The sequence below is a fragment of the Mustela erminea genome, chromosome 4 (genome assembly GCF_009829155.1).
Source record: "Mustela erminea isolate mMusErm1 chromosome 4, mMusErm1.Pri, whole genome shotgun sequence".
NCBI lineage: Eukaryota > Metazoa > Chordata > Mammalia > Carnivora > Mustelidae > Mustela > Mustela erminea.
Genome location: NC_045617.1, coordinates 8,797,675 through 8,821,615, shown reverse-complemented (window position 1 = coordinate 8,821,615; position 23,941 = coordinate 8,797,675). Strand labels below are relative to the sequence as shown.

The 23,941-nt window shown below is 45.3% G+C and overlaps 1 protein-coding gene across 2 annotated transcripts in view; it reads right to left on the bottom strand.

The window, feature by feature from the left end:
• Nucleotides 1–23,941, bottom strand: part of EZR (ezrin) — a 50,145-nt gene that overhangs the window by 12,750 nt on the left and 13,454 nt on the right. The window contains exons 3-7 of one of the 2 annotated variants that reach the window (XM_032338593.1): nucleotides 12,223–12,306; nucleotides 7,268–7,363; nucleotides 6,197–6,471; nucleotides 5,489–5,572; nucleotides 4,440–4,586 (exon numbers count right to left, since the gene is read on the bottom strand). In XM_032338593.1, the coding sequence (XP_032194484.1) occupies nucleotides 4,440–4,586; nucleotides 5,489–5,572; nucleotides 6,197–6,471; nucleotides 7,268–7,363; nucleotides 12,223–12,306 (686 nt within the window). Of the gene's footprint in view, nucleotides 1–4,439; nucleotides 4,587–5,488; nucleotides 5,573–6,196; nucleotides 6,472–7,267; nucleotides 7,364–12,222; nucleotides 12,307–23,941 lie in introns of those variants that run through there. The other variant, XM_032338594.1, reaches the window with a different exon arrangement.

Sequence of the window (23,941 nt, the reverse complement as noted above, 5' to 3'; positions counted from 1 at the left end):
TTGTGGACTCTGAGAAACAAACTGAGGGTTCTGGGGGGGAGGGGGTGAAGGGATGGGTGGGTCTGGGGGTGGGTATTAAGGAGGGCATGTACTGCATGGACACTGGGTGTGGTACATAATGAATCTTGGAACACTGAAAAAATTAAATTAAATTAAAAAATAATAATACCTAAATACACTTATCGACTACAAAGGCAAAGACAGGAACTGCACAAAGCAGTCTAGTGGAGAGCGCCTTGACCAGCAACCAAAGTTAGCACCACCCGGAGTAAGATGTTCTGGTTATCACATATGGCCTTAGGAGGGGCCCTGGGAGCGAACGGCAGACTCCTATTGGGCCTCTGGCCCGAACAGGAAAACTCAACTCTAACTATGAGAAAACATTACACAGACCCAAGTTGGGTGTAGGACAGATGGGAATTCTCTGTACTTAATACTTCTGGAACATTTTAAAAGTCTGAAATGAGGGCGCCTGGGTGGCTCAGTGGGTTAAGCCGCTGCCTTCGGCTCAGGTCATGATCTCAGGGTCCTGGGATCGAGTCCCGCATCGGGCTCTCTGCTCGGCAGGGAGCCTGCTTCCCTCTCTCTCTCTCTGCCTGCTTCTCTATCTACTTGTGATTTCTCTCTGTCAAATAAATAAATAAAATCTTTAAAAAAAAAAAAAGTCTGAAATGATTTCAAAGTGAAAAAATACATGGCTGCTAAAAATTTAAATTCAACGTTTGCAGCTGGGGGTGACGATAATGTTCTTTAAGATCTTGACCAGAGTCTGCATGTTGCAGGCTGTGTCTGTCTACACTCAGCAAGAGAACACTGAACAAAGTATGCACTTCACTGTACTTAAATTTTACATCCAAAGACAAACAAGGTATACTGAGCCCTTGCAAATAATATGCATTTTGGGGACAGTATACAGATGTCTGCAATTTATTTTGAAACCGGTCTGAAAGAGAGGGCCAGAGGATATAGCGACATGCAACAGGGGAGAGACGAAAAAAGTAGCAAAACGCCAAGGATAGAATCTTTTGAAATTTTTCAACCCCCCCCAAAGAAAAAAGGTCTGGGGTAGTGGGATGGGTAGAGCTCCCTGTGGGCCAAGCAGATGGCTCTGCCTACGCCATTCAACAGAAGCAAAGACACTTGTCGGAGTCCACGGCTCTGCAAGGCAGCCTCTCAAGGAACTCGCCCCTCCTGCCTGCTGCAGGCCGCGTTGAGCCCAGCACCAGGCTGCTCCCCCGCCTCACGCACACCCAAACACGCAGAGGCCAAACTCTTCTCTGCCAGTCCGAGGTGAACTTCTGAAGTTCCTATTCTCGGTGGACTAAGAAGTCTCTGCCACAGTCTCTGTAAGAGACTAGGAGGGGTTTTTTTTTTTTGGTTTTTGAAAATTCTGTTTCACATTCAAGTTAGGGTCACAAAGGTCAGAAAAGAGAGAAGGAATGGACAAGGGTGGTCCTGGCGATGTATCTGATACAAGAAAACTCATAGGAACTGAAAGACTGTCTTCTGCTCCCCTCTCGTCCAGCTCGGTAACCACTAACTCTGCTCCGGCACGGCGTGGTCACACACACAAGGGAGGCCGCTGGAAGGTGCATTCTGCCCAGGAGTGTGACCTCAGAAACTAGAAACAGTGACTTTAAACGACTGGCTTATTGAGACGCCTGGGTGGCTCAGTCAGTTAAGCATCTGCCTTCTGCTCAGGTCACGGTCCCCACTGGGCTCCCTGCTCAGTGGGGAGTCTGCTTCTCCCTCTATGTGCTGCTTCCCTTGCTCATGCGTCTGCTCTGTCAAGTAAATAAAATCTTAGAAAAAAAAGAAAATGACTGGCTTATGTGATGTTCAAGTATCTACCAGACACATGTGATACTATATATACTACACGTATGTCAGAGTACGTACCTCCCATTACCACTACTGTGCTATACAGAGTTCTCTAACAGCCACCATCCTGACTGGCTTATTACATATGTAGTAAAGCTACTAAGACAGAACTGTAATCAGAGGAGGTGATTTTCAACTCTTGAGTGAGGAATTCAAGGGAAAAAGACACTGGCCCTTGCTCTGGCCCCAGCTTGTCTGCAGCCTTCTCCAGTTATCTTCTCCCTTCAAGGGCACGTCAGGTTACCTGCTGGAGCCCGAGTGCACCACCCTGGCCCAGGCTCCAGCCTCCGGGAGGACCAGGAAGACTGGGGGACTCAGCAGTGTGGGAGGTGCGAGCCCTAGGAGGGAAGGAGTGCTCTCACAGGCCTGAAGAACTTGGGGACAAGGGCGCGTTCCTCTCACTGTTTTGTCTTTGTTGGTTTTGATATGATGATGCCAAGTAGGATCACGTAACACAGCTAATCTGAACGCTCTGTTTCTAAGCTGATGATGGCGCACAGGGAAGGGGTCTGCCTATTTCCTCCCCCTCTAAGTTTCCTCCTTTTCTCATCTACGGGTTTATAGACAGAAAAAGACAAATGTTTTCAGTCCCACGTGCTCCCACTCACTGGTTATATATCCTGTGAAAAGGGACCTCAAGAGATCTTTCCCAACGAGGATATATTTGATTCTGAAACAGAATAATAAAGGTCCATTTGTTTATTCGCAGGTGCGCTAAGTCCCTTATCGCCCAACTTACTCACTCAATAGATCCAATTTCTCCCTTGAACAACACTCCACAAATGCTCTGCTGAGGGTCGTGTCCAACACTCAACACAGCTCGGAGTCACCCCAGCTCTCCTCATACTCGAGTCCACCTCCTGCTTACACTGGTGACGAAGCTGTCAATATTTGCTAGAAAGGAGAACTCAGGCCTACTGACTGAATGTGTGGTTAAGTCTTTCTTCCTAACTGAAAAGAAGGATGCCTTCAGGGGCGAGGAGGAGGCAGGAAGTGAGGCAGGAAAACCCTATGCCCCAGTGTTTTCTTGGGGGAGAAGACCCCTTTGAGAAGACTACCAGTTTCACTGGCAAACTGGGGAAACAGGAAGATAGCAGGAAGAGACTGAATGGACCACAGTACTCAAATTTTCACTTGGAAAAAATTAACATTTATGTGGGCTGGTGATAGTTACAAACTGACATCAGCAAGTTCCTGGCTATGGCTGTTTCCCGTAGCTGGAAAAACCTGTTTAGACAGCTCTGGCCACGGCCATGTTATAAAATCCGGTCATTCAAGAACGGAGTTCTGAGACAGAGGCAGTTTCCCACGTCTATTCCCACGAGGGTACCGCATTCTCACTTTAGGCACAGGCTGCTGACCAGCCACTGGGCTCTGACAGAGGGGCCTCTGGGAGGACCAGGGGCTGGTTTCCTGAGTCTCCCCAACTGTTCGTGCTTCTCTACAACACTGGGTGCAGCTCACACGGGGAAATAGCAAACCAAGAGTCCTTGACACTCACGACTAGGTTCTCAGAGGAGTGCCTGTGATTCTCTGCAGTCTTCCCTGACTGGGACCAGGTCTTCAGGAGAGAGATTCTCTCCCACCCAATTCTGGCCCTAACTAGAGGGTCTAGGAAGGCCTGACACCAGCCCCTGTCCCACCCAAGTGAAAGGTGTCTGTACCCTGGGTTCTGCCAAGAAGACATGTGACTGAGACTGAAGGCAGACTGTTCGTGTGACAGCGTCTGCTGCCAAGTAGGGGCACACCCTTCGGGAAGGCCAGAGAGAGGGTTCTTGCAGGTCTGAGAGCACGAACATCAGAAAGGAGGGGAGGGGGAGGAAATGTAGGAGATCCAACACTCAAAGGCACAGGAACCACCATGGAAAACTTGCTCTCACCAAACGAGAATGATCTGTTCCCTGTGCATCTAGCTCGCCGGCAGCGAACAGGCACACTCACAGCGTCTGTAAGCGTCTGTAAGCACAGGGACAGCCGAAAGCAGCCAGAAGGGAGGGCCTGGCTTGCTCTCTACTGCTCCCGCAGACCTTATTCAGCACACACACAACTAACATGTGGCCATTAGACACCTCTCATAGGGTCAGAGGATTTAGCTAAATTGTCTGTACATAAGCCACTGTTTACAGATTCATCTTAAGGGCTCTGATAGCACTGTAACTATTCTTGGTTGGATTAGCACAAACTTTAAGCCACCAGCCTGGCGAGGACTGCCTGGGTGGTATCTGTGGTATGCCGGTGCCCACGGCGGCTAGTGGCAGGGCCTCAGTGGGAGGCCAGGGGAGGCCTTCCTGCAGCTCCGCTCTGTGGGGTCGTGGGTCAGCACTTGGCACCATGCTGGTGGACAGGCTATGGTGACAGGAGAGAACAGTGCACACCTTGGGCCAACCTCTGACACAATGTGGCCACTTTACAGTCGAAAAGCCCTTAAAGATTCACACACTGGACTGGTAAACCACCAGGGAAATACTTAAAAATAAACTGTGTCGACAGTTGCCGTTTTCTCTCGTTTCCAACCCCAACACCTCACCCACTGACACAAATTATAAAGTTCGACTTACTTATCATCTTTCTCATAAATATTTAGTCCAAGGGCATCAACTCCAAGCCAAAGGTCTGTTCCTTTCTTATTTTTTATCTCAAAATAGTTGATTCCATACATTTCCAGGTCCTGAGCAATCTTCAGATACTCCAGCATGGCACTGTCTCTAGCAGGGAGAACAAACAAGACACGGTTATTCGTGCTGCTGGATCCTGAACCGCAAAACCACTCTGGTGGCCCCAGAGGATACGGCCCCACAGGCAGCTCTGGTATGTTGGCCGACTGCTGGCTTCGCTGCTGTTCCTCTGGTGGCCATTCACAACCAGACCCTGAGAGTTCCTGGGCCCTGACCACTGATGTACTTCAGACCTGCTGAGAGCTGAGCTGACTCACGCTGGTTTCTCTGGACTCCGATTTTCCTTCCAGGCTGTCCTGGAAGCAGTCTTTCCCTTGCCCACATGCTGCTGCAGGAACTCCCACTGTCCATGTCATCAGCAGTCACCACTTAGGCCTTGAGCGCTTTCCTTCCCCAAAAGGTGCTCGGGACAGACGAGAGCCCAAGGATGCTAAACTGTAGAAGAACTGCTGAGGCTGGGGAAAACGCGCGGAACTGCTGCTGCTGCCCCAGCTGAGGGGTCTAGGCCAACAGAGCATGTGGCCGTTTCTCACGCCCAACAGCCACAGGTCACATCGTTCCTCCTTCACGCCTCCTTCCTGCTTCTTTAATAGGAAGTGTTTCTCACCTGGGATCAATTTTTTCCCATTGTGAACAATGCCCCTGCCCCCTGACTAAAACAGAATTACTTCAGACGCAAGACCTTCTCTCCTCTAGAAAAAGCAAGGGAGGCTTTAGCACCTGAGGCTTAAACTGCTTCTTACCCCCAGGAACGTACACCTGGCCTTAAGAAAACTCTTCCGAGCAACTATTCCCTTTCACTGCTCTGCCACACTGGGGCTAAAGCCCATGGCAGTGGCTCCAGAAGCCAACCACCCCGAGGACCCTATCTGGCCTCAATGCCAAGGCAACCCTCTGGAGAGGCAGGAGCCAGCCAGCCAGCCAGCACTCACTTGAGCATCCCTCGGTGCTCGGCGTGCCACACCTGGATCCGGTCCTCCCACTGGTCCCTGGTGAGCTTGTGCTGGTCCATGACTCTGAATTGCAAAGAAGGCACAGGACAGTCACCACAAAGGGCCAGCAGAAGAGGCAAGCAGCAGGCCACCACCCACCTGCAAACCTCGAGTTTTCTTTCAAATAAAACCACCACAAAGAGTGATTCTACTTCCTAATATGCAGCATTTTGGACAACTCACAATTTGAGAATTAGGATCTAGAATAAGACATATCTAGTCTTGCTGGAAAAATTTTTAAAAGGTATTTTATATTTTAAGGGGACTCTTCTTCCAAGATGGGTTTAATTTATGTGACCATTAGTGAATAAAAACAGATTTAATGCGGCCAAATCATTATACACCAGGGAAAGCTAAGAAATGTGATTACGTATATAACACAGCTGCTCTTCCGTCCCCTTTCCTGCTATGTTCTTTACAACAGACTCTATACAGGCATATCGGTGCCTGATGGGAAGGCTATGGTAGGTCAGTGCCTACTGAAGGCCAGGGCACGTGCCGAAGCACGCAGATTAGAAAGTGCTACAGTCCCCGCCTCGAGGAGCACCTACCCTTGTGCTTGCTGACCGCTTCTACTAACACACACCACCTATGCCCTTCAAGGATGCAACCACTGCTCTCACCCAGGCCTGGACATCCCTTGCTCACCTTTGGGGGATCAGCCGCTCAGAGCTGAGGTACCCAGACTTATGCGTTTCTTTATTATAGTCTCCAAACTTGGCCTGCACTGCATAGGAGCCCAGGAGCACCGCCGTCTCAGGAGGGCAGTAAATCTCATCGCTGAGAATTCCCTCCTTCACTTGGAGGAAGAAAAGCTTCTGTGTGATGTCCTGGATGAGCTCCTCAGACACATCTTCGGGGTAGAACTTGGCCCGGAACTTGAACTGGAGAGGATTCTCCTTTCTCACCTCCTGTGCTGACACCTGCAGGCCCAGGAAGATAACATTTACTCCAAAGTTACCTTTTAGCACATATGACAAAAAAAGGCCAGCTGAAGTCCTACTGCCCTCCTTAGCTGAAGTCCAGCAGCAGGCAAACGGTGACCCACCAAGCCACCGAGTGCTGGCCCCTAACTTCTGGGGAGATGGTCCCAATTCCAGAGAACTCAAATTTAGAAGCAGCCTGCCTAGGGACCTGTGAACCTGGCATCTGTTCCATGGCCAGTCAAGCCGTGGGACATGTAACTTACATTTAAAAACGACTCACGTTCCCTCCTTCCAACCCCTAAATGCCCCCAGACTTACTACAGTAATATTGGAGGAAGACACAGGTTTGGGAAAAGGGGCATTTTCAAATTGTGTGGAGAAAACACATTTAAGCTTATTGGTTTTCTTTAGATAATGGAATTATTTAGTCTTTGGAGTTGGAAGATAATCTATCACAGGTTCAAACAAAGCAGTAACAGGTTCTTACAAAACAGTGAATGATTCATGGTTTATAAGATTAACAATCTCACTGGGGAAAAAGAAACTAAGGTCAACTAAAAGCTACACAATTAACCATCATATGCCCCAGTGAGTGAGCAGGAAGGAGAAATGCCAAATCTAGTTTCCAACCAATATCCCCCACTTACTGGAAACCTGCAAGCTTTTTTGTCTGTAAAAACTTTTATACAAATAACAAGAGCGAACAACAAAAGAGTGAGGTGCTCCAGTTTCAAAGTTAACAGAGCAGACCAACAATCCAACAACAGCCTGTAAATAGTTAACTCTGACTTACCTTTTTATCAAGTTTCAACCAGGTAGGAAATCCTTTATTATCCACATACTGGAGGCCAAAGTACCACACTTCCCGAAGGCCGATGGTCTTAACCACCTGTGTGAGAGAGACAGGGGGGCAGGAGCTGAAGCAGACGGGGAGAGCGAGGTGCTGGCCGCTCGGAAGCGCCCTGCATGCCTCTCCTACACCAACCTGACAGGAAACCCAATCTGTTACTAGCAGAGGCTATTCCCCCCAATGCTGGGAACAATTTATTTTTAACATGCACTTGAGAGGATTCAGGATTTTTAAATCTCAGTCTTTTTAATTTTGTAATTTCTCATGCTTACTCCTCTGTACTCCATTAACTTTCCTGAGCAGAGACACCCAGCTGAGTTAGAGTAAGCACACCATCAGGCACCACTCAGGGGACACCAGGAAGTGTGTGTCCCAGGTGTGAAGGTCTCCTGTCAGGAGTGCCCACACGGAAAAGGTGTTGCATGTCAACCAAGTGAAGCAAAGCAACCCTCGAGTCTCGCTGGTTGCCCGTCCCTGCTTCTCAGTCATTTGGCCTAGGCCTCTGCTTAACTAGGAAGAGGGAAACAGCAGTCCCTGGCAAGGTGGGAGACAGGCGGTGTGAGCTGCTAGGGAAACGGGGAGACAGGGGAGTTACGCTTCACACATGCCAAGGGGTGACTGCAATTCTTCCAACCTCCAGAAATTTGAAATTCTGATACAGGAAGGTAGAACCCAACCCTAGGTCATAGCAAGGATTTTGTATTTTAAAATTCTCCTCAGGGTCACCTGGGTGGCTCAGCTGGTTGGGCGTCCTTGATTTTAGTTTGGGTCAGGCTCTTAAGGCCACCCTGGGCTCTGCGCTTAGCAGGAGATCAGTCTGAGATTCTCCATCCTCCCCACCCTCCCCACTGCCCCCTGGCAGGTAGACGTGTGCATGCTTTCTCTCTAAACTAAATGAATAAATCTTTAAAATAAATAAGATTCTCTAGTACCAGAGGAAGTCTCCTATGGGCTGTTACAGACCTAATCCCACATTGGTTCTACTTGTGTCTCAGAAACAGAAAAGCAAGCCGCTGGGGACACTTATTCAACATCACCACAACCAAGTCCCAGAGCTCTGCTGCAGTTTTAGTCCCATGACATACAATGCTAAGCCTTTATAAAAAGGTTACCATTTTTCAAATACATGGCTTCTATCATATTTAAAGGGTAAGAGGTCTGAACACATGAGAAATACTTGGTTAAATACCTGAAATACTTGGTTAAAATAAAGTCTGAAATTCCAAATAAACTCCTGCTCTAAGCCTGTCTCCTCATCCACTGGGGGACCAGATGCTTGCTGGAGCTCCAGGAGTCTGTTCACCATACACCAAAGAGGGGAGGCAGGGTTCCATCATAGGATGATGTGGAAGAACTTGGACTCTGCTGTGAACCCTGCTATGTCTTTTTAGAATAGCTGATACAAAGACCAGGTTTTCTTTACCCAATCTTGCAAATTTCTCACTCCCTATAAATCTCCATCTCAACATTTGGATATAAAACCTGCCCTGCCTTACTCTTTGGATTGTTTCAAAATTGCACAAGAAAGCCCCATATACATAAGCAATTTAGTCCTATATTCCATCCACTGAACTGTAGCCTTAGCCTGGGTCCTAACCGGTTGAAATGATTTCCTATCTGCTTGACTTCCCTCCCCATCCCAGTTAGACTCTCGCTCATTTCCATGGCCACAGTGCAGACGCCTCTTCTCCCTCTGCTATGTGGAGCAACACCGTGGTCACGACCCAGGGCTCTCACTCACTCAGTGAAAAGCCTGTCCCTAGGCACCCTGATATGCCAAGTGTCTCTGTGGCATCTTTATCTCCTTACAGGATAACTGCCTGCAGCATGTTTCAAAGCCTTACTTCTATTCCAATGGCTTCCCCCAAACGGCACAAATGAATTTAACCTGCTTTCCTTCAGTCCCTTCTAAAAATCAATGCTAAAGCCCTCCTTACAAGGGAAACCCAGTATTCCTGGGAAAAAGCACCTCACCATTCCCTCTAATGTCCTCAGCTCACCCTAAAGCTGATATACACCATGGAAGCAGAATATGAACAGAGGTGGGGTCTATTTCTTTATCTCTGCCTCAGTGGTGTTTTAAATGGCAATTTTGGAAAGGAAAATGCAGGGACAGGTCTACTTAGCTTAGTCAAGTGGCGGCTGATGGTGGAAACAATGGGCACAGTGAGTCACACCCTTCTCGCCACCTCACGAACTCTGGTAGCGGAGAGGCACTGCTAGGCCCTCCATGGGATCCCTGGACGAGATTCAAGGCATGGATAAGCCAAGAGCACTGGGGCGGAGCTGGGTCAGTTACCGCAGAAGAAACTGAAGATACTCACGGGGTGGAAGAGAAGGTTCAAACTAACCTATCTCTGAAGTCTCTTTCAGCCCATTCCATTTAAAGACCATGTTCTAGTGACTGGTAGTCTGGCCCATGAACAACTTTCCCAGACCTAGAAGGTCATCAGGTGAGCAACAGAGAAAAGGACACAGACTCTAAAGACATAAAGAAGAAAACATGCCTAGCCTGGTGTGGGGAAAGAGCCCCAGAAGGCACCCAGGGTGTCCACTGAGAACTGTCCTGACCACCCCAAAGGTGGGATGTTCTCTGTGCCATGTGTTACCTTGGGAGGACATGGAAGGATCAATGAAGGGATCTTCAAAGAGACAAGCATAAATAAGGAGGGCTGGACACCGTGAGCGCCCCCTGCCCCAGCCCCGGCCAGCTAGAAAACCTTGGGCAATTCTCATCTCCTCTGGGCCTTGATGTCCTCACAGACTTAGCCATTTCCCAAGTCGGCTCCAGCTTTAATGTTCTCAGATCATGTGGGATTTTTCACGACAGTACACCGAACTGTAAGAAACTCAACGGGAACTCTGTCAAAGAGCCTTAGGATTCAGGCCTTGTTGCTGAAGGCAGAGTTCAGGGTCTCTCTGTCTTCCACTACTTCCCTTCCCAGTAATGATCGGTGGTGGGATATCATTACCTGTCTTGGGGGGGCTGGCCAAGATTAAGGCAGGAAACATGACTTGGGAACACAGAGGTCAAAGTGGGATTCAGGGGGCTTGACATTCTAGGGTGGGGAATAGTAACAGGTGCTTGAATAGGATTGTTCACATGACCAACAAGCTTTGGGATAATTTAGATACTGAGCTTATCAAAACTAGGCATGCTGACTGGATTTACGTAGTTAGCACTTTTTAAATAACCCGTGTCTACTAAGTTCAGGGTCCATTTTTTGCACACCCATTAATCCAGCTCCATGCTACTGGCAGGAGATAACCTAATATAAGAAAAATACCTGGCTTAAAACCAGTCCGAACACCAGACTAGATGTGACTATTCAGCATTTAGGAACACGTCGAGTTCCACCCACACAGCTCCCTGGATGGAGAAGCGGAGATAATCCTGGGCAATACGCAGCTCCAGGCCCAGCACACGAGTGGGCAGTTAACAACGTCTACAGAACTGAACCACACGACTGGAGTATTTGAAGGAGGAGGCAGGCTTCTCCAGCTCTCTCCACTCCTCACCCCTTCCAAAAGACCCCAAGGAGCAGACAAGGATCTTCTGAGAGATAGCAGCCTTTCTACCCTGAAAAAGTACCATGAACTCCTGATGGCCTCTTCCCATATTTCTGAGAAGCAACATGTGAATGGAACAAAGCAGATGGAGGCAAGGACAACAAAATGGCTGAGACATCACAACTCTAACCCACCTAACCTAGAGTTCCCATCTCTGTTCCAAAAATTGCTTGAGGGCAGCCCAGCACTCATTTATATGCAAGAATTCTGAGGTGACCAAGGGCCTCCTACCCATCCCTGTTCTAACCACTGACCCACATGGCATTCAACTGGCTCCATTTAACTTACTTCCAGATTGTCCTTCAGGAGAAACCTTTAGATTTTTGTCCCAAGTCCAGCCTCACCCACAGCAGTAAATGCCTTCATCCTTATTGGGTAAGGCAGAGCCAGGGTTGACCTCATCACAGCGGCAGAGGGAGAGTGGAGAAGGTGTCCCCTCTTAGGGCAGGAGGCCTGACGTGCACACACTGGAACCGGGGGGTGTGTGTGTGTGTGTGTGTGTGTACCCACTGGGTGCTCACTTTCGGGCTAAAAAGGAGGTTTATCATCAAGCACAGAAGGGAATCATGAATACCTTCTAAATCTGCTAGAATTCTACCTCCCACATTTCCTAACTGGAACCCATTCCCATTTCCAGGTTTGGTGCTAGGGTACAGAACATCACCTCCCTTATGAGCAGGGCCTCTCAGCGAGGCAGGCTATAGCTCAAGGGACCTGTAAACTCATGTCTGCTCCTGTTGCCCTCTTGGATCCTTGACCTCAGAGCAGAAAATCTTGTTCTAAAGCTTGGAACTGCTCCATGGAAGAGTTATCACAGCCAGCTTTCTCGATGGCTCATGACTGGCAGATTGGCAGTCATGTAGAATGGCAAATTCTACATTCACCTTCAGGTCTCGGGAAGAAACACTCCGACATGCAGACGTGCTCTGGTGCCCAGCTCACAGAAGAGCATCTGCTGGCACCTGAGTGAGCTCACAGATGCTGCAGCTGGACATGGAAGCTACGACCTGCTGGGTTCCAGCCAGGCCCTCAGGCAGTGTCTGACCCTCGCTGCACCCTTGGGGTGAAGGGATGGGAGTCAGAGTTTCTGGATATAGCACTGTGTTGATAAAAGACTTCCGAGCTTTCCCTAAATTTCCTCTCACAGGGCTGTGAACATCTACTTCTGCATAGTGTTTACGACATGTGAACCCCCTGGAAGGACGGGAAATTGTCCTCCCCTAGGAAGAGAAGTAAGCAGCAACCAAAACAGTCAACAAAACACTTCAGATTTGCAAAAGTATTTTGCCTAATTGGGAATTCTCTCTCCTAAGCTCACAGAGACCAACCTGATCAAAAAGCTGTTTTCCTGTTGTATTTGGCTGGATGGCGAACTCCAGCTCCGCATCCATGGTGGTAACTCGGACGTTGATCTAAAAAACAAACCAAAAGGAATTATACTTAACTGAATGTTCCTTCCTTGTAATAATCTGAACCTTCCACAAAAACTCAAAGCTACTTAGCAACACGGTTAAGAGTAAATTCCTCACTAACATCCATTCTCATGCTGTCACACACACACACACACACACACACACACAAGCGCGCGCACATACACACTCATGCACCAAAGCCAGCGGCAGACAGCTGGTAAGTCCTAGCACTGCACACAGTGTGGACTGAGATGTATGCCTTCTCTGCTTTAACAAAACACATTCACACTTCAGTCTAGGCGGTTTTTCTACAAAAATACTTCGATAACCATTAGTGTATTTTCCCATGTACCAGCTCCTACTGATGCTTCCAACAGCCAAGGAAGCACCGGTGGGCTGGGGAGCCTCCTCAAGAATTCCGACCAAGGCAGCAAGTGAGAGGAGGAGAGAAGGAGCAACATACCAGCACGCTTAGAAACACTGGAAACGAAACCGTGAAAAGAGAAATGGTCATACGACTGAAGATCCATCAAAGAGAATATCCTGCAGTAATTTAATGCCCATTATGAAGAAGGTAGTAACCTGGAAAACTGCTTCAGGAATGAAAGACATGACAAGAAAAATGGTATACCCCCTCACTACAAACCTGTGAGAGCCTGTAGGCAGAGGACAGAAGTAAAATGTGGGGATGGACGTATCATGGGATGGTCAGGTCATAAGGAATGGAGGTAGGGGTGAGGAGGGGCCTTAAGGCCTTAAAGAGGTCTCAAATTCCCATTGAGCTTTTTGTTTTTATTTTTATTTTATTTTATTTATTTTTTTTTTTAAAGATTTTATTTATTTATTTGACAGACAGAGATCACAAGTAGGCAGAGAGGCAGGCAGGCAGAGAGAGAGAGGAGGAAGCAGGCCCTCCGCGGAGCAGAGAGCCCAATGTGGGGCTCGATCCCAGGACCCTGGGATCATGACCTGAGCCGAAGGCAGAGGCTTAACCCACTGAGCCACCCAGGCGCCCCGAGCTTTTTGTTTTTAAACAATTCACTTCAGGGTAGTTCAAATTTATCACTTGAGAAAATTCGAATTTACTAGCCTATGGAAAACAGAAAAATCTACTTTAAATCACTGTCCCAAAGGAAAACAGCATACCCACTAATGCTTATGATTAAGAAATGTTTGCTTTAAAAAAAAAAAAGAGAGAAGAAAAGAAAAAGAAATGTCTGCTTTTAATCATTTTTCAAGTAAAATATGTAAGTAGCAAGACAGACATTTACCCTAAAATCTTCCTGCTTGGATGCAAATATCAAGAGGACAGAGTAACAGGACTAAAACTTAGCTAACAGAGGCCCAAGTGTCCAGCCAGTGCAATACAGACATTGAGTGCCCACATTAGTCCTGACTTCAAAAACAAAATCTGTCTTCATGGATTGTTTCTTCTAACCCTCAAGACTGGTAACTAAGAGATACTTTGAAACAAATACACCCTCTTTTAAAGGTTCTCTGGGTGACAGTAAAGAGAAGTGAGGTATTAATTTTCTAGCATTTCAAGAAAAGTCTCCCCAAACTTTTAAATCTCAAGTTTACAAAGATGAGGCTTATTTTAAATTCTTCAATTATATTAAAATATAAAAATTTCAGTTTCTTTTCTTATGGGCAATAATTTTTTTAAAAAGTCACAAAGTGGCATTTATGAAGCACAAAAGATACAGCTTTCTCAATTATGGTGCCAGATGCACATATTAGAGATGAAAAAGCAGCTCCAGGGACACCTGGGTGGCTCAGTTGCTGAGTGTAATTCCCAGATCTGATTTGAGGACACATCAGAATTTTTCTTCTTTTCAAAAATGTCACTAAAATTAAAAGTCAAGTTAATTCTATCAATATATGTATATATTCACATATGGGGTATGCTCTACAATCTTGAGCTAAGAGGCTGAGATGAGCGAAGTCATGAACCTAAACAACACACGGGAGAGCGGTATGTTGGCGGCCCCGCACCCGAGCTGCTCTGCGACGGCTGTGCTGGGTCCTGGACTTGTGACTACCCTCACTGTGTTTCTCACAGGGGGCATGACCAGCACTCTGGGCGCAGGTGTTCCTTCTGCAAGACTATCTCAAGTGCATCCCTGGGCCCACCTACTAAATACAGGTGTCCTCAGTCACCAGGGACCTAAAAGTGCCCCCCACCACTTCCACTTCCCTGAGAAGGGAGGTTGCTACCCAGACTAAGGACCACAGCAGGGCACTGCCTTCATCAGAAGCAGGTTGAGGAGTTCCATGTTTGTAAAGCCTGTTAAGATTACTTTCAACTTTATAGATCTTTAATAATGAAATACAGCATAAACTTGTATCAGTGTTTAAAATTAAGCTTTTACTCAGATGACAGGACCATTTATATACATATTTTGGTCCACTTATTCAGGACTTTAAAAGAAATCAGACTTGAGCAATTACGAATCAGAAGAAATCAAAATTGAGCAGTATCTAAATCTCAACTCTCCCTTTTTGAGAGAGAGAGAGAGAGAGAGAGAACACGCGTGAGTGTGCACACGCACTTGCTCTCCAACACACTCCCATGAGCAAACAGGGTGGGAAGGGGCAGAGGGAGAGGGAAAGGGAGCATCTGAAGCAGGCAGGCTCCTCGCCCGGAGCAGAGAGCTGAGCTGAAATCAAGAGTTGGACACTTAGCCAACTAAGCCACTCAGGCACCCCCCCAACTCTCCTTTTAAATTATCTTTGTTTTGAGTTTCCAAGGTAAGCAATTGTTTTGAGACTTGGATGGAAGATGATGCTCGTATCTGCAATGGTGCACAGAAATACAGTGGGCCTGTTATGATCCTGCGTGATAAACGGGAAGATGGTCCCACCAAAAACCCAGAGGTCCATGTGCTTAAAGCATACCCCCCCGAACCCCGAACCATGTGCAAAGGCTGAAGAAAAGAACGCATGTTTTGTAATTTTTATTGTCTTGGTATTTGCCCCCAGATCACACTTACCAAAAGTTAACACTTGCTGAAGGTAACAAAATCCCAAAGTAATATGGAGCTACAGGTGTATATACAGAATATGCAGTCAGTCACTGAAATCAAACTCCAAAAGGCAGTGTTTCTGTAAGGCCTGACAAAACACTGAAAACCTTTTAAACATTCTGCTTTGTCTGCGGATGATGATGGTGACTGAGTTTAGTTTTGCTCGCACACCCCCGCTGCACGCGTACATGTACATATACACGCATTCATGCGCTCGCAGTTGACAGCGTACACGGTAGTTTAATTCAGGTCTCCTCCACATGCTACCCCAACTGAAGCTAAGAGACAAAGCCATATTGAAAGTTCTAACATAGAAGGAACCAGACTTAACTGTACCCACTAGGTGTAATGGGAATTCACAAATAAGTCAGATAATGGAGCTAACAACAGATTTTTAAACTCCACAGATTAAAAATAATGAGGTTCCTCATGTTATGTACTATGTCACAATTTTAGAACGAAAATGTCTTAGACCCAAGTCAAAATACTTTAAATAAAGATGCCTGAACCTATGCAGGGAAATGAGATTCTAGTAAGTTTAACGCCTATTTTCCATACTGGCCACATCTGGCAGAAAAATCTTCTTGTTGCCCTAGTAGCCTCACTTAGCAGGGGAGTTGTGCTTTCATTTCAGGAAGACAGGAGATTTTTCTGACTGCCTAGGGCATCAGTATATGCTGCTGGTCTGTATCTGAGAGAAATGTTTTAAAAACAAAAATTGGAATGAACTTAAGTTTTACTTCTAAAGAAAGAACAAAACCGGTCAGTAAAAATTCTTCAATCTAAGCTAAATGCCACGCATGCTTTTTTTCCATGACCATGACTACCGTTCCCCAATACACACCGCACCTCTAGAGAATGCACAGGTTGATACGGGAGTTTAACACATAAACCTCTTTGCCTTAGTTAATGAAGTTAATGAAAACCTAATTGTAATGTTGTCTCTGTCCTCCTTCTGCTTAATAATCTACTCTTTAAAAAATTCTCTTTGCTGTTCTTACGGATTAGCTCAGATCAAGACTGGGACACCACAAGCCAATGAAGCATAATAGCTTCATTTCCCTGTTCCCAGCCTGCCCCAGTTAGTCGGCACCTGGCATGCCTTTGGGGCTCACTCACTCTACAAGGACCAATCAAATACTTACTGGCTGCCCTGGGCACGAGGGAGCCCTGTGACAAAAGGACTCAGACCTCCACTGACCTTCACGCACTTACAACAGAACAAATAGAGGTGCGCAGACATCTAAGAGCCCCCATTCACCACAGTTGTTTCTACACAGGCCCAACTACTAGAACCCCTAGAACAGTCAGTCTTTCAACCACCTGAGCTTCCGGGCCTTAGCCCAAGGATCTGTATTTTTTTAAAGCCACACAAGTGAGGCCCAGCTGATTTGGGGATCACGGAACGGAGGCAAGAAAACACAGCCAGGGGGCCTGGGTGTGAGAGCTGGTGCTGTAGCCTGAGCACTTCCTCCCCCCGGGCCTCACCCCCTTTAACTGCAAGCCAAGGGTTTGGACGGAAGTCCTGAGGTCCTTCTGCCTCTGACATGCTAGGTCTAGAGTCCAACAGCACAAGGGGAGGTGTGGGGCTGCGATTTAAGCTAGAGCTGTGAGAACAGGCAGGCCCACAACTCCTTCTTAGGGAAGGTGTGGATGGACTGAAGAGATTCATGAGAAAAATAGCCAACTGTGATATTATTAAAAGGTGGCCAGGAGACTGTTTTCATGGGGAAAGGAAAAGCTCACACCTGTCTTCACATTTCCAGGATGGAAATGCAACTCTCCGGCTGCACACAGAGAAGTACAGGTTTCACTGCTCCAAAGAAATAGGAATCTCTTTTTCCAATAAGAGAATGTAAAGAGGTACAGGTGTTAAACCATAATCTGTTTTTTAAATAAACTCAGTAACAATTTACTTTTAAACAAAAATAAATCCACTCTCCCCCAAACCTGAGAAATCATGAGCATAGACCTGACAGCACGTAGGGGTCAGGACCCATCTCCCCTGGCATCCCAGCCAATTCCTGCCCAGTGGTCCATTCTGAAGAAAGCTACTTCCCCTCATCTGTAACATCAAGCACTGTAACTGGAAATGTTCTATCTGTAAGGGAGCTCCCAACTGTAACACTCTATGACTTAAAACTTATCTGAGTGGCTTCTGACACATCCAGCTCAGTGGCTGTGCTCTTCTCTGGAACATCATCTTACCTTCACAGGGAGAGGGACGAAGAGGTGATGATACAAAGGAGGCTATTTTGAGGTCACATAAGTGAAGGTTGATTCTGTTTCCTTTTTCTTTAACAGGAAGATTTTTGAGTGTCTTTGCTGTGTTAATGTCTTTGTCACAAAATCCCAGAATGCTATCCTAGTCAGGATTCCCTGGCACAGAAGTTTTTTCCAATATCCCCAAGGACCAGTAGGATAGTTTAATTTTATCCAAGTAGTAGTTTAATTTTATCAAAATAGTATCTAAAATGCCTTCTAAGAGTCTGAGAGATGTGTTAAAGAGCTGACAATGAAACACTGTGTTTTACTTCCAACCCATGTGTGACTGCTAAACTTCTGGCTGCCAAATTACCTCCCAGTTCTTTCCCTTGTTTCGGTAAATAAATCAAGCCATGCATTTCTTCCTTTGGGAAGTGCCCATTTCCTCCCGAGACACTTTAAAGAAATGTGGTTTAAGATTACCTCTCCAATCACACTTTTTCCAGATTTAATTCATACTGCATTAAAGACCAGGAAGGAAACATTCAAAAGACAAGTTTCTCCACAAACTTTACAGGCAAATAAGTGGGAAGGTCTCTGAAGAAAAGGCAATCAGACCCAATTTTTGTAGCCAGAATGCGGCAGGGGGAAGTTTAGTGATTGTCCTACATACTTAAGACACAGGAAAACCATTTAAAATAGAAAGGAAAATACAAATGATTGCATATGAATGTTTGAATTTCAGGCAATGGATTCAGTTATAACAGGTTAGTCCCAACACTATCAGACCTGCATTTACTCAAAAATTAGTCTGAGTAGAACTATCCAAGCACCACCAAGATTACATTAAGAGCTTGACCTTTCATAATCACTTAAAAATGTCAACGCTGTTTTCCAGCATTCCAGCCCTCTTCCAAAGGTGCCACTTCAGCAACTTCCAACAGCTTTCAAATATTTGGATAAGACCTTTCAAATACTTAGAAATGCTCTGATAGGAAGTAGATAGAGTAAATGTTCTCCCACAAATGGGGGAAGAAGGGGAGTGGGACAAGGAAAAATTCTCACAACAGATAAGTGAGTTTTAACAGTTTTCTGAGATGCTATTTTGGTTTATGTAACTGAATAATTACAGAGACTACCGTATTTTGATTTTCATGTTGAGTCACGATGTGCTTTTTTAAAATTAACATATAATGTATTATTTGCCCTAGGGGTACAGGTCTATGAACCATCAGGCCTGCACATTTCACAGCACTCACCATAGCACATACCCTCCCCTGTGTCCGTCACCCAGCCGCCCCATCCCTCCCTCCCACCCCCAGAAACCCTGTTTGTTTTGTGAGATTGAGAGTTTCATGGTTTGTCTCCCTCCTGATCCCATCGGTTCCTTTCTTTCCTTCCCTACCCCCCACCCTGCCTCTCAAATTCCTCATTATCAGTATGTGCTCTTTTTAAATAACAGCTTTGTTGAAATATAACTTACACATAATTTACCCATTTAAAACGTGCAATTCAGTGGTTTTCAGAATTATGCAACTAGTACCATTATCTAATTTTAGAGTATTTCATTCCCCTAAAAAGAAACCTGGTGCCCATCAGCAGTCACTCCTCCCAATATTCCTCCTCCCCAACACTGAGAACCACTAATCTACTTTTGGTCTCCACAGATTTCCCTGTTCTCAACGCTTCTTATGAACACATGGCCTTTTGTGATGGCCTTCCATCACTCAGCACGTTTTCAATGGAGATTCATCCATGAATGAATATAGCCCTTACAGCGCTTCATTACCTTTTTAATGGCAAATAATATTCCACTACATGGAAACAACACTTTTGTCTATCCATTCACCAGCTGAGGGACATTTGGGTGTCTTACTAACGAGATCCAGGTTGCTTTAGTGAATGTAAAATATGAAACAGCTGAAAAACAATGTCACTGAACTAGTCAATTTGGTATTCAAATTGGTAATAAAAATTCTTTAGGAGGAAACAAAAGTGAAAAAAAATTACTTATTTAAAATATTTTATTTTTAAGTAATCTCTACACCCAATGGGCTTGAACCCACAACAAAGATCAAGAATCCCATGCTTCACTGACTGAGCAAGCCAAGCAACTCAAAAATGAATTCTTAAAAACTAAAAATTTGTTTACTGTTTTTAGTTGTAAATGAAAATACTGTTTTCAGGAAGAAGGTCCCGGTTCCCAAAGTGATGTGAACACAGTAGAAAACACTCTGAATCCTACTCTCCCAAGGCTTACTCTCCTGAAGTCAGCAGTATTTCCAGCCGTCATGAATTCTAGCTGACTTCCTTCACTGCACAAATGAGGGAAAAGCACTGAGAGCCGTCCCACCAAGGAGCAGAGATGAGAACCCAGGCTCTTGTTCAGGGTTCTTCCCAAGTAAATTATGTTCTTTCCCCAATTTTTAAACAGGGGCTGAGCCTTCTGTTCCACACTTAACTTTGATGGTGCAGGGCATGTTATAACTAGTTAGCACTCAATTTAAGTAAATAAATTATATATATATGTATATATATATGCACAATATGTATGTATTTTTTTTAAATGAATACTATCTTTGTATTTTACACTTTCCCAGATTAACCTCAATGCCTCCAGAGCCCTGTCCATTGCTGCATAAAGAAACATGGCAATGAAATCCGGTGTCCCTCAGTAAGTTTAGGATATCCAGCCAGCCGCACCTTATAAATTATTCCCTGGGCCTCAGTGCTCATCTGAGGCAGTGATTTCCAAACCTCAACAAGCAAAAGAATCACCTAAAGAGCTTGTTGACACAGTTTTCTGGGCCCCAGGCCCAGAGAGTCTGACTCAGTAAGCTGGGATGGAGCCCGTAAGTCTACGGCTCTACCAAGCTCACAGGTGAGGCCATCCAGGATAGCCACTGCTCATCAGGGGAAGAGATTACTATCCCAAACATTCAAAAAGCCACAATGCCTTTTGGCAAAATTATGCATTTACTGTTACTATTTATAACCCATTATGTGAAAATATCTTTACTAAATTTTCATTCACTAGAACTAGAAGTAGAGTTGCAAACTTATGCTTGCATATCCCATATACTCCATATCCCAACAGATGGACCCCTATCTGGAAGTCCCTCTGGATCCTGATCTTATCTTTAAGATAAAAATCAAGTCATTATAAACGAGACTCCAACTCAATAAATCCTAATATCAGCTATGGCATGCACGGTCATTTTTCACAAGGACTAGCTAACAAATAACCGACTTCTGTAAAACATTACCATTAACTTAGCAAACCTTCACCAGCTTAGCACAGAAATGCAGACACATGAATTCAGCCAAGGGAAGCAAAGGTGGAAAGCCACAAAGAAGTGGATTTTATTGTTCAGCTCTTCTCCCTCCACATCATAGGTTCTTTTCAGGGGGTCAAAGTAAAGGCTACCATTTAAAAGAAACTTTGTTTATACCGATGAAGTAAAATGTTTGTCTTAGTTAAAAGGGCATTGCTGCTCCCAGTAACAATGTTTATATAAACAACAAAATTATACAGGAGTAGTTGCCACCGAAAATCCATTGACCATATTTTACAGTTATAGTTTCTAATAAGCATATAATTTAGAAGATCCCAACTTTTATTCAAGGAAGATAGTCCAGAAGCCACCTTGTTGTTGTACGCCATTCTTCTAAGAATAAAGAGGCCAAAAGGAAAACCGACATGTTACTTTGGGAAGGTATGTACCAAAATAGCAAAACATTACTGCACAGAGAGAGGAAAAATACAATAGAAACGAGGTCCTTAAAATACGATTTTGCATTAAATGGAGTAAAGGCCACGGTGATCTGATTGATACTGCACTGGCACAAACACTAAACCACGCATGGTTCCCCAGCCAGAGCAGGGCAGGCAGGGCCCCTTCCTTAAACGTTCCCACCACCAGCAGGAGCCATGTGTCACCACATGCCCAGAGCAGGCTGGGCTCAAAGTTTAAAATTCCAGAAATACATGGCTAAGTGTTGGCTTGAAACACCAGACTTCTTGAGGCTTACTGACCTTTAGAGAACATGGAAATAACAGTATAAATACTCTCACTAACAAGATACCGCTAATGGCAAACCTGTAAATCTATGGATAATGACTTACAACATTGCTCTTCTTTTCTTTCAAGCTCCTCTGTATCTTACATTTAAACTACAGCCAATCACGTCACTTTCTACACTCTTCTCTTTCAAGATTAAAGAAACTGGGAGTGGTGGTGAGCAAACTGTCTTGACTGTTAGGCGCAGGAAAATTTTCACAGCCAAAGGAAACTGGTCACCTAGTTTGCAAATGTAAAAGTCTGGAATTAATTAGAACAAAAACGGTCAGGCAGTTCAGTAAAAATACTGTGTATTACCATTTTGTCTATAGCACCACAAACCACTCAAGACAGATGAGTAGGATAAATATAAAGCTCACATTCTGATAAAGTTTTCAGAGAGTTACACAAAACTAGGACAATCCACTAGCTCTTTATGACCCAGTAACAGGAATAATAAAATCATCAAATGTTAGGGCTGACAAGAGTCCACTTGTGACAGCTGATAACCACTATATAGCACTTCTACAGCGTTCAAAGTGCTGACCCACAGTTCTCAGTAACTCCTATACCCTTCTCAGGAATCACGGATGGGTGGGTGGTCCCACTATTCCTGGGAGTATGAAGTACTGAAAGTCAGAGGACTGGGTGATGCTGCTGGTGGCTGTTCTCTGTCTCCTGGTGCCCATCACACAGCTCCAGATACTCCATTCCTGGTGATGGTGGTCACTCTGCCAGCAGGACAATCCAAACTTGGCTACCTGTGGGCTGATGCTAACAGTTAATGGAACACTGAGAATGTCCTACAGGGAATATCTATCAAGACACCAAATGAACCTGCCACAATCTAGTGGCTTTGGCTGGGTCATTATCCTTCTGAATTAAAGCAATCCAGTGCCCTCCCCTCCTATTCCTGCTAGGGGTATAAAAAGAGCAGTCACTGGTCAGTGTTTGCCCACGTGAAGAAGTAAGGTCATAACCAGAGTTCAATGACAAATGAGCTACCTCAGCTCCATTCTAAACCAAGTAGCTATCAGTTGAGCTTCTCAGTGCACGTTAAGCACAGTCTTTAGTTTTACGAAACGTTGGTTCCAATTTTAACATGGAAATATGGGAGTGGGTATGCCAGTCCCCTACCTCCTACTCCAAGAGCGATGTGACACCATGGGGTGGGCACCTACCTCATTTCAACAAAGAATTCAGTATCACTTTAAGGAATTTTGACAGTAACTTAACCATAAAAGTCAGCACTACATACCCCTCACCTTTAACTCTCTTAAAGTTGAATTCTCAATGTGCAGTGGACAATAATAGGGCAGGGTACTGGGTACCTGGGTAGCTCAGTCAGTTAAGCAGCTGCCTTTGGCTCAGGTCAGGCTCCCTGATCAGTGGGGAGTCTGCTTCTCCCTCTCCCTCTGCCCCTCCCCCCCGCTCATGGGCTCACGGGTGCATGTGCATACACCATGATCTCATAAGTAAATATAAATATATATATATATATGGCAGGGCATTGACATAAAAGCTGGGTCTTGGGATTTCCAAACAAGTTCCAGGTATCTATGTGTTATATTTTCTATCATTTTTATGTAATATAAACGTACAGTCTATTAAGTTGACAACTCAAGTCGTGACAAGGTCCAACTATTTTGTAGGCTGATTCTAATGGATACTGCTTAGTGAGAGGGGAAAAGTCATCCTCATCTAACCACTTCCTTTTTTTTTTTTTTTTTTTTGAAGATTTTTAATTTATTTCAGAGAGAGAAAGAGGGAGTGCACAGGGCAGGGGATGGGGTGGTGAAGGGGAGAAGGGAAAGCAAGCTCCCCACTGAACAGGGAGCCCCCATGTGGGGCTAGATCCCAAGGCCCTGGGATCATGCTCAGAGCCAGGGACAGACGCCTAACCAACTGAGCCACCAAGGTGTCCCTAACCACTTTCTTTTAAAGGCCGAGGAAACTGGCCTAGAAAGGTATATGCAGCCACCTCAACTTCTGATAATCAGCTACTAAAAATATTTGTTTGTATTTATATGGCTCTTAAATTCTTAAAGTTGTGTCTTTCAATGTAAGTCAGTGGTTTTAAATTCTGAACTGAAAAGCTGGTTCCAAATTCCCAGGTGAAAATTATGTAAAAGTATAGATATACAAAGAGCCCAGTTCAACTAATATCCATCCTATAATTTCAGGACTCGTGGCTCTTTCTGCCTCTAAAAGTAAGTCACTTCCTACCCCCAGACCCACTTCCTGCCAGGCAGGACTCTGGACAAAAAGCAGACAAACCAATCCTGTTTGTAGTCATTATAACCAGAGCAAATCACAACCTCAGAGCCAGAAAGGAACATTTTC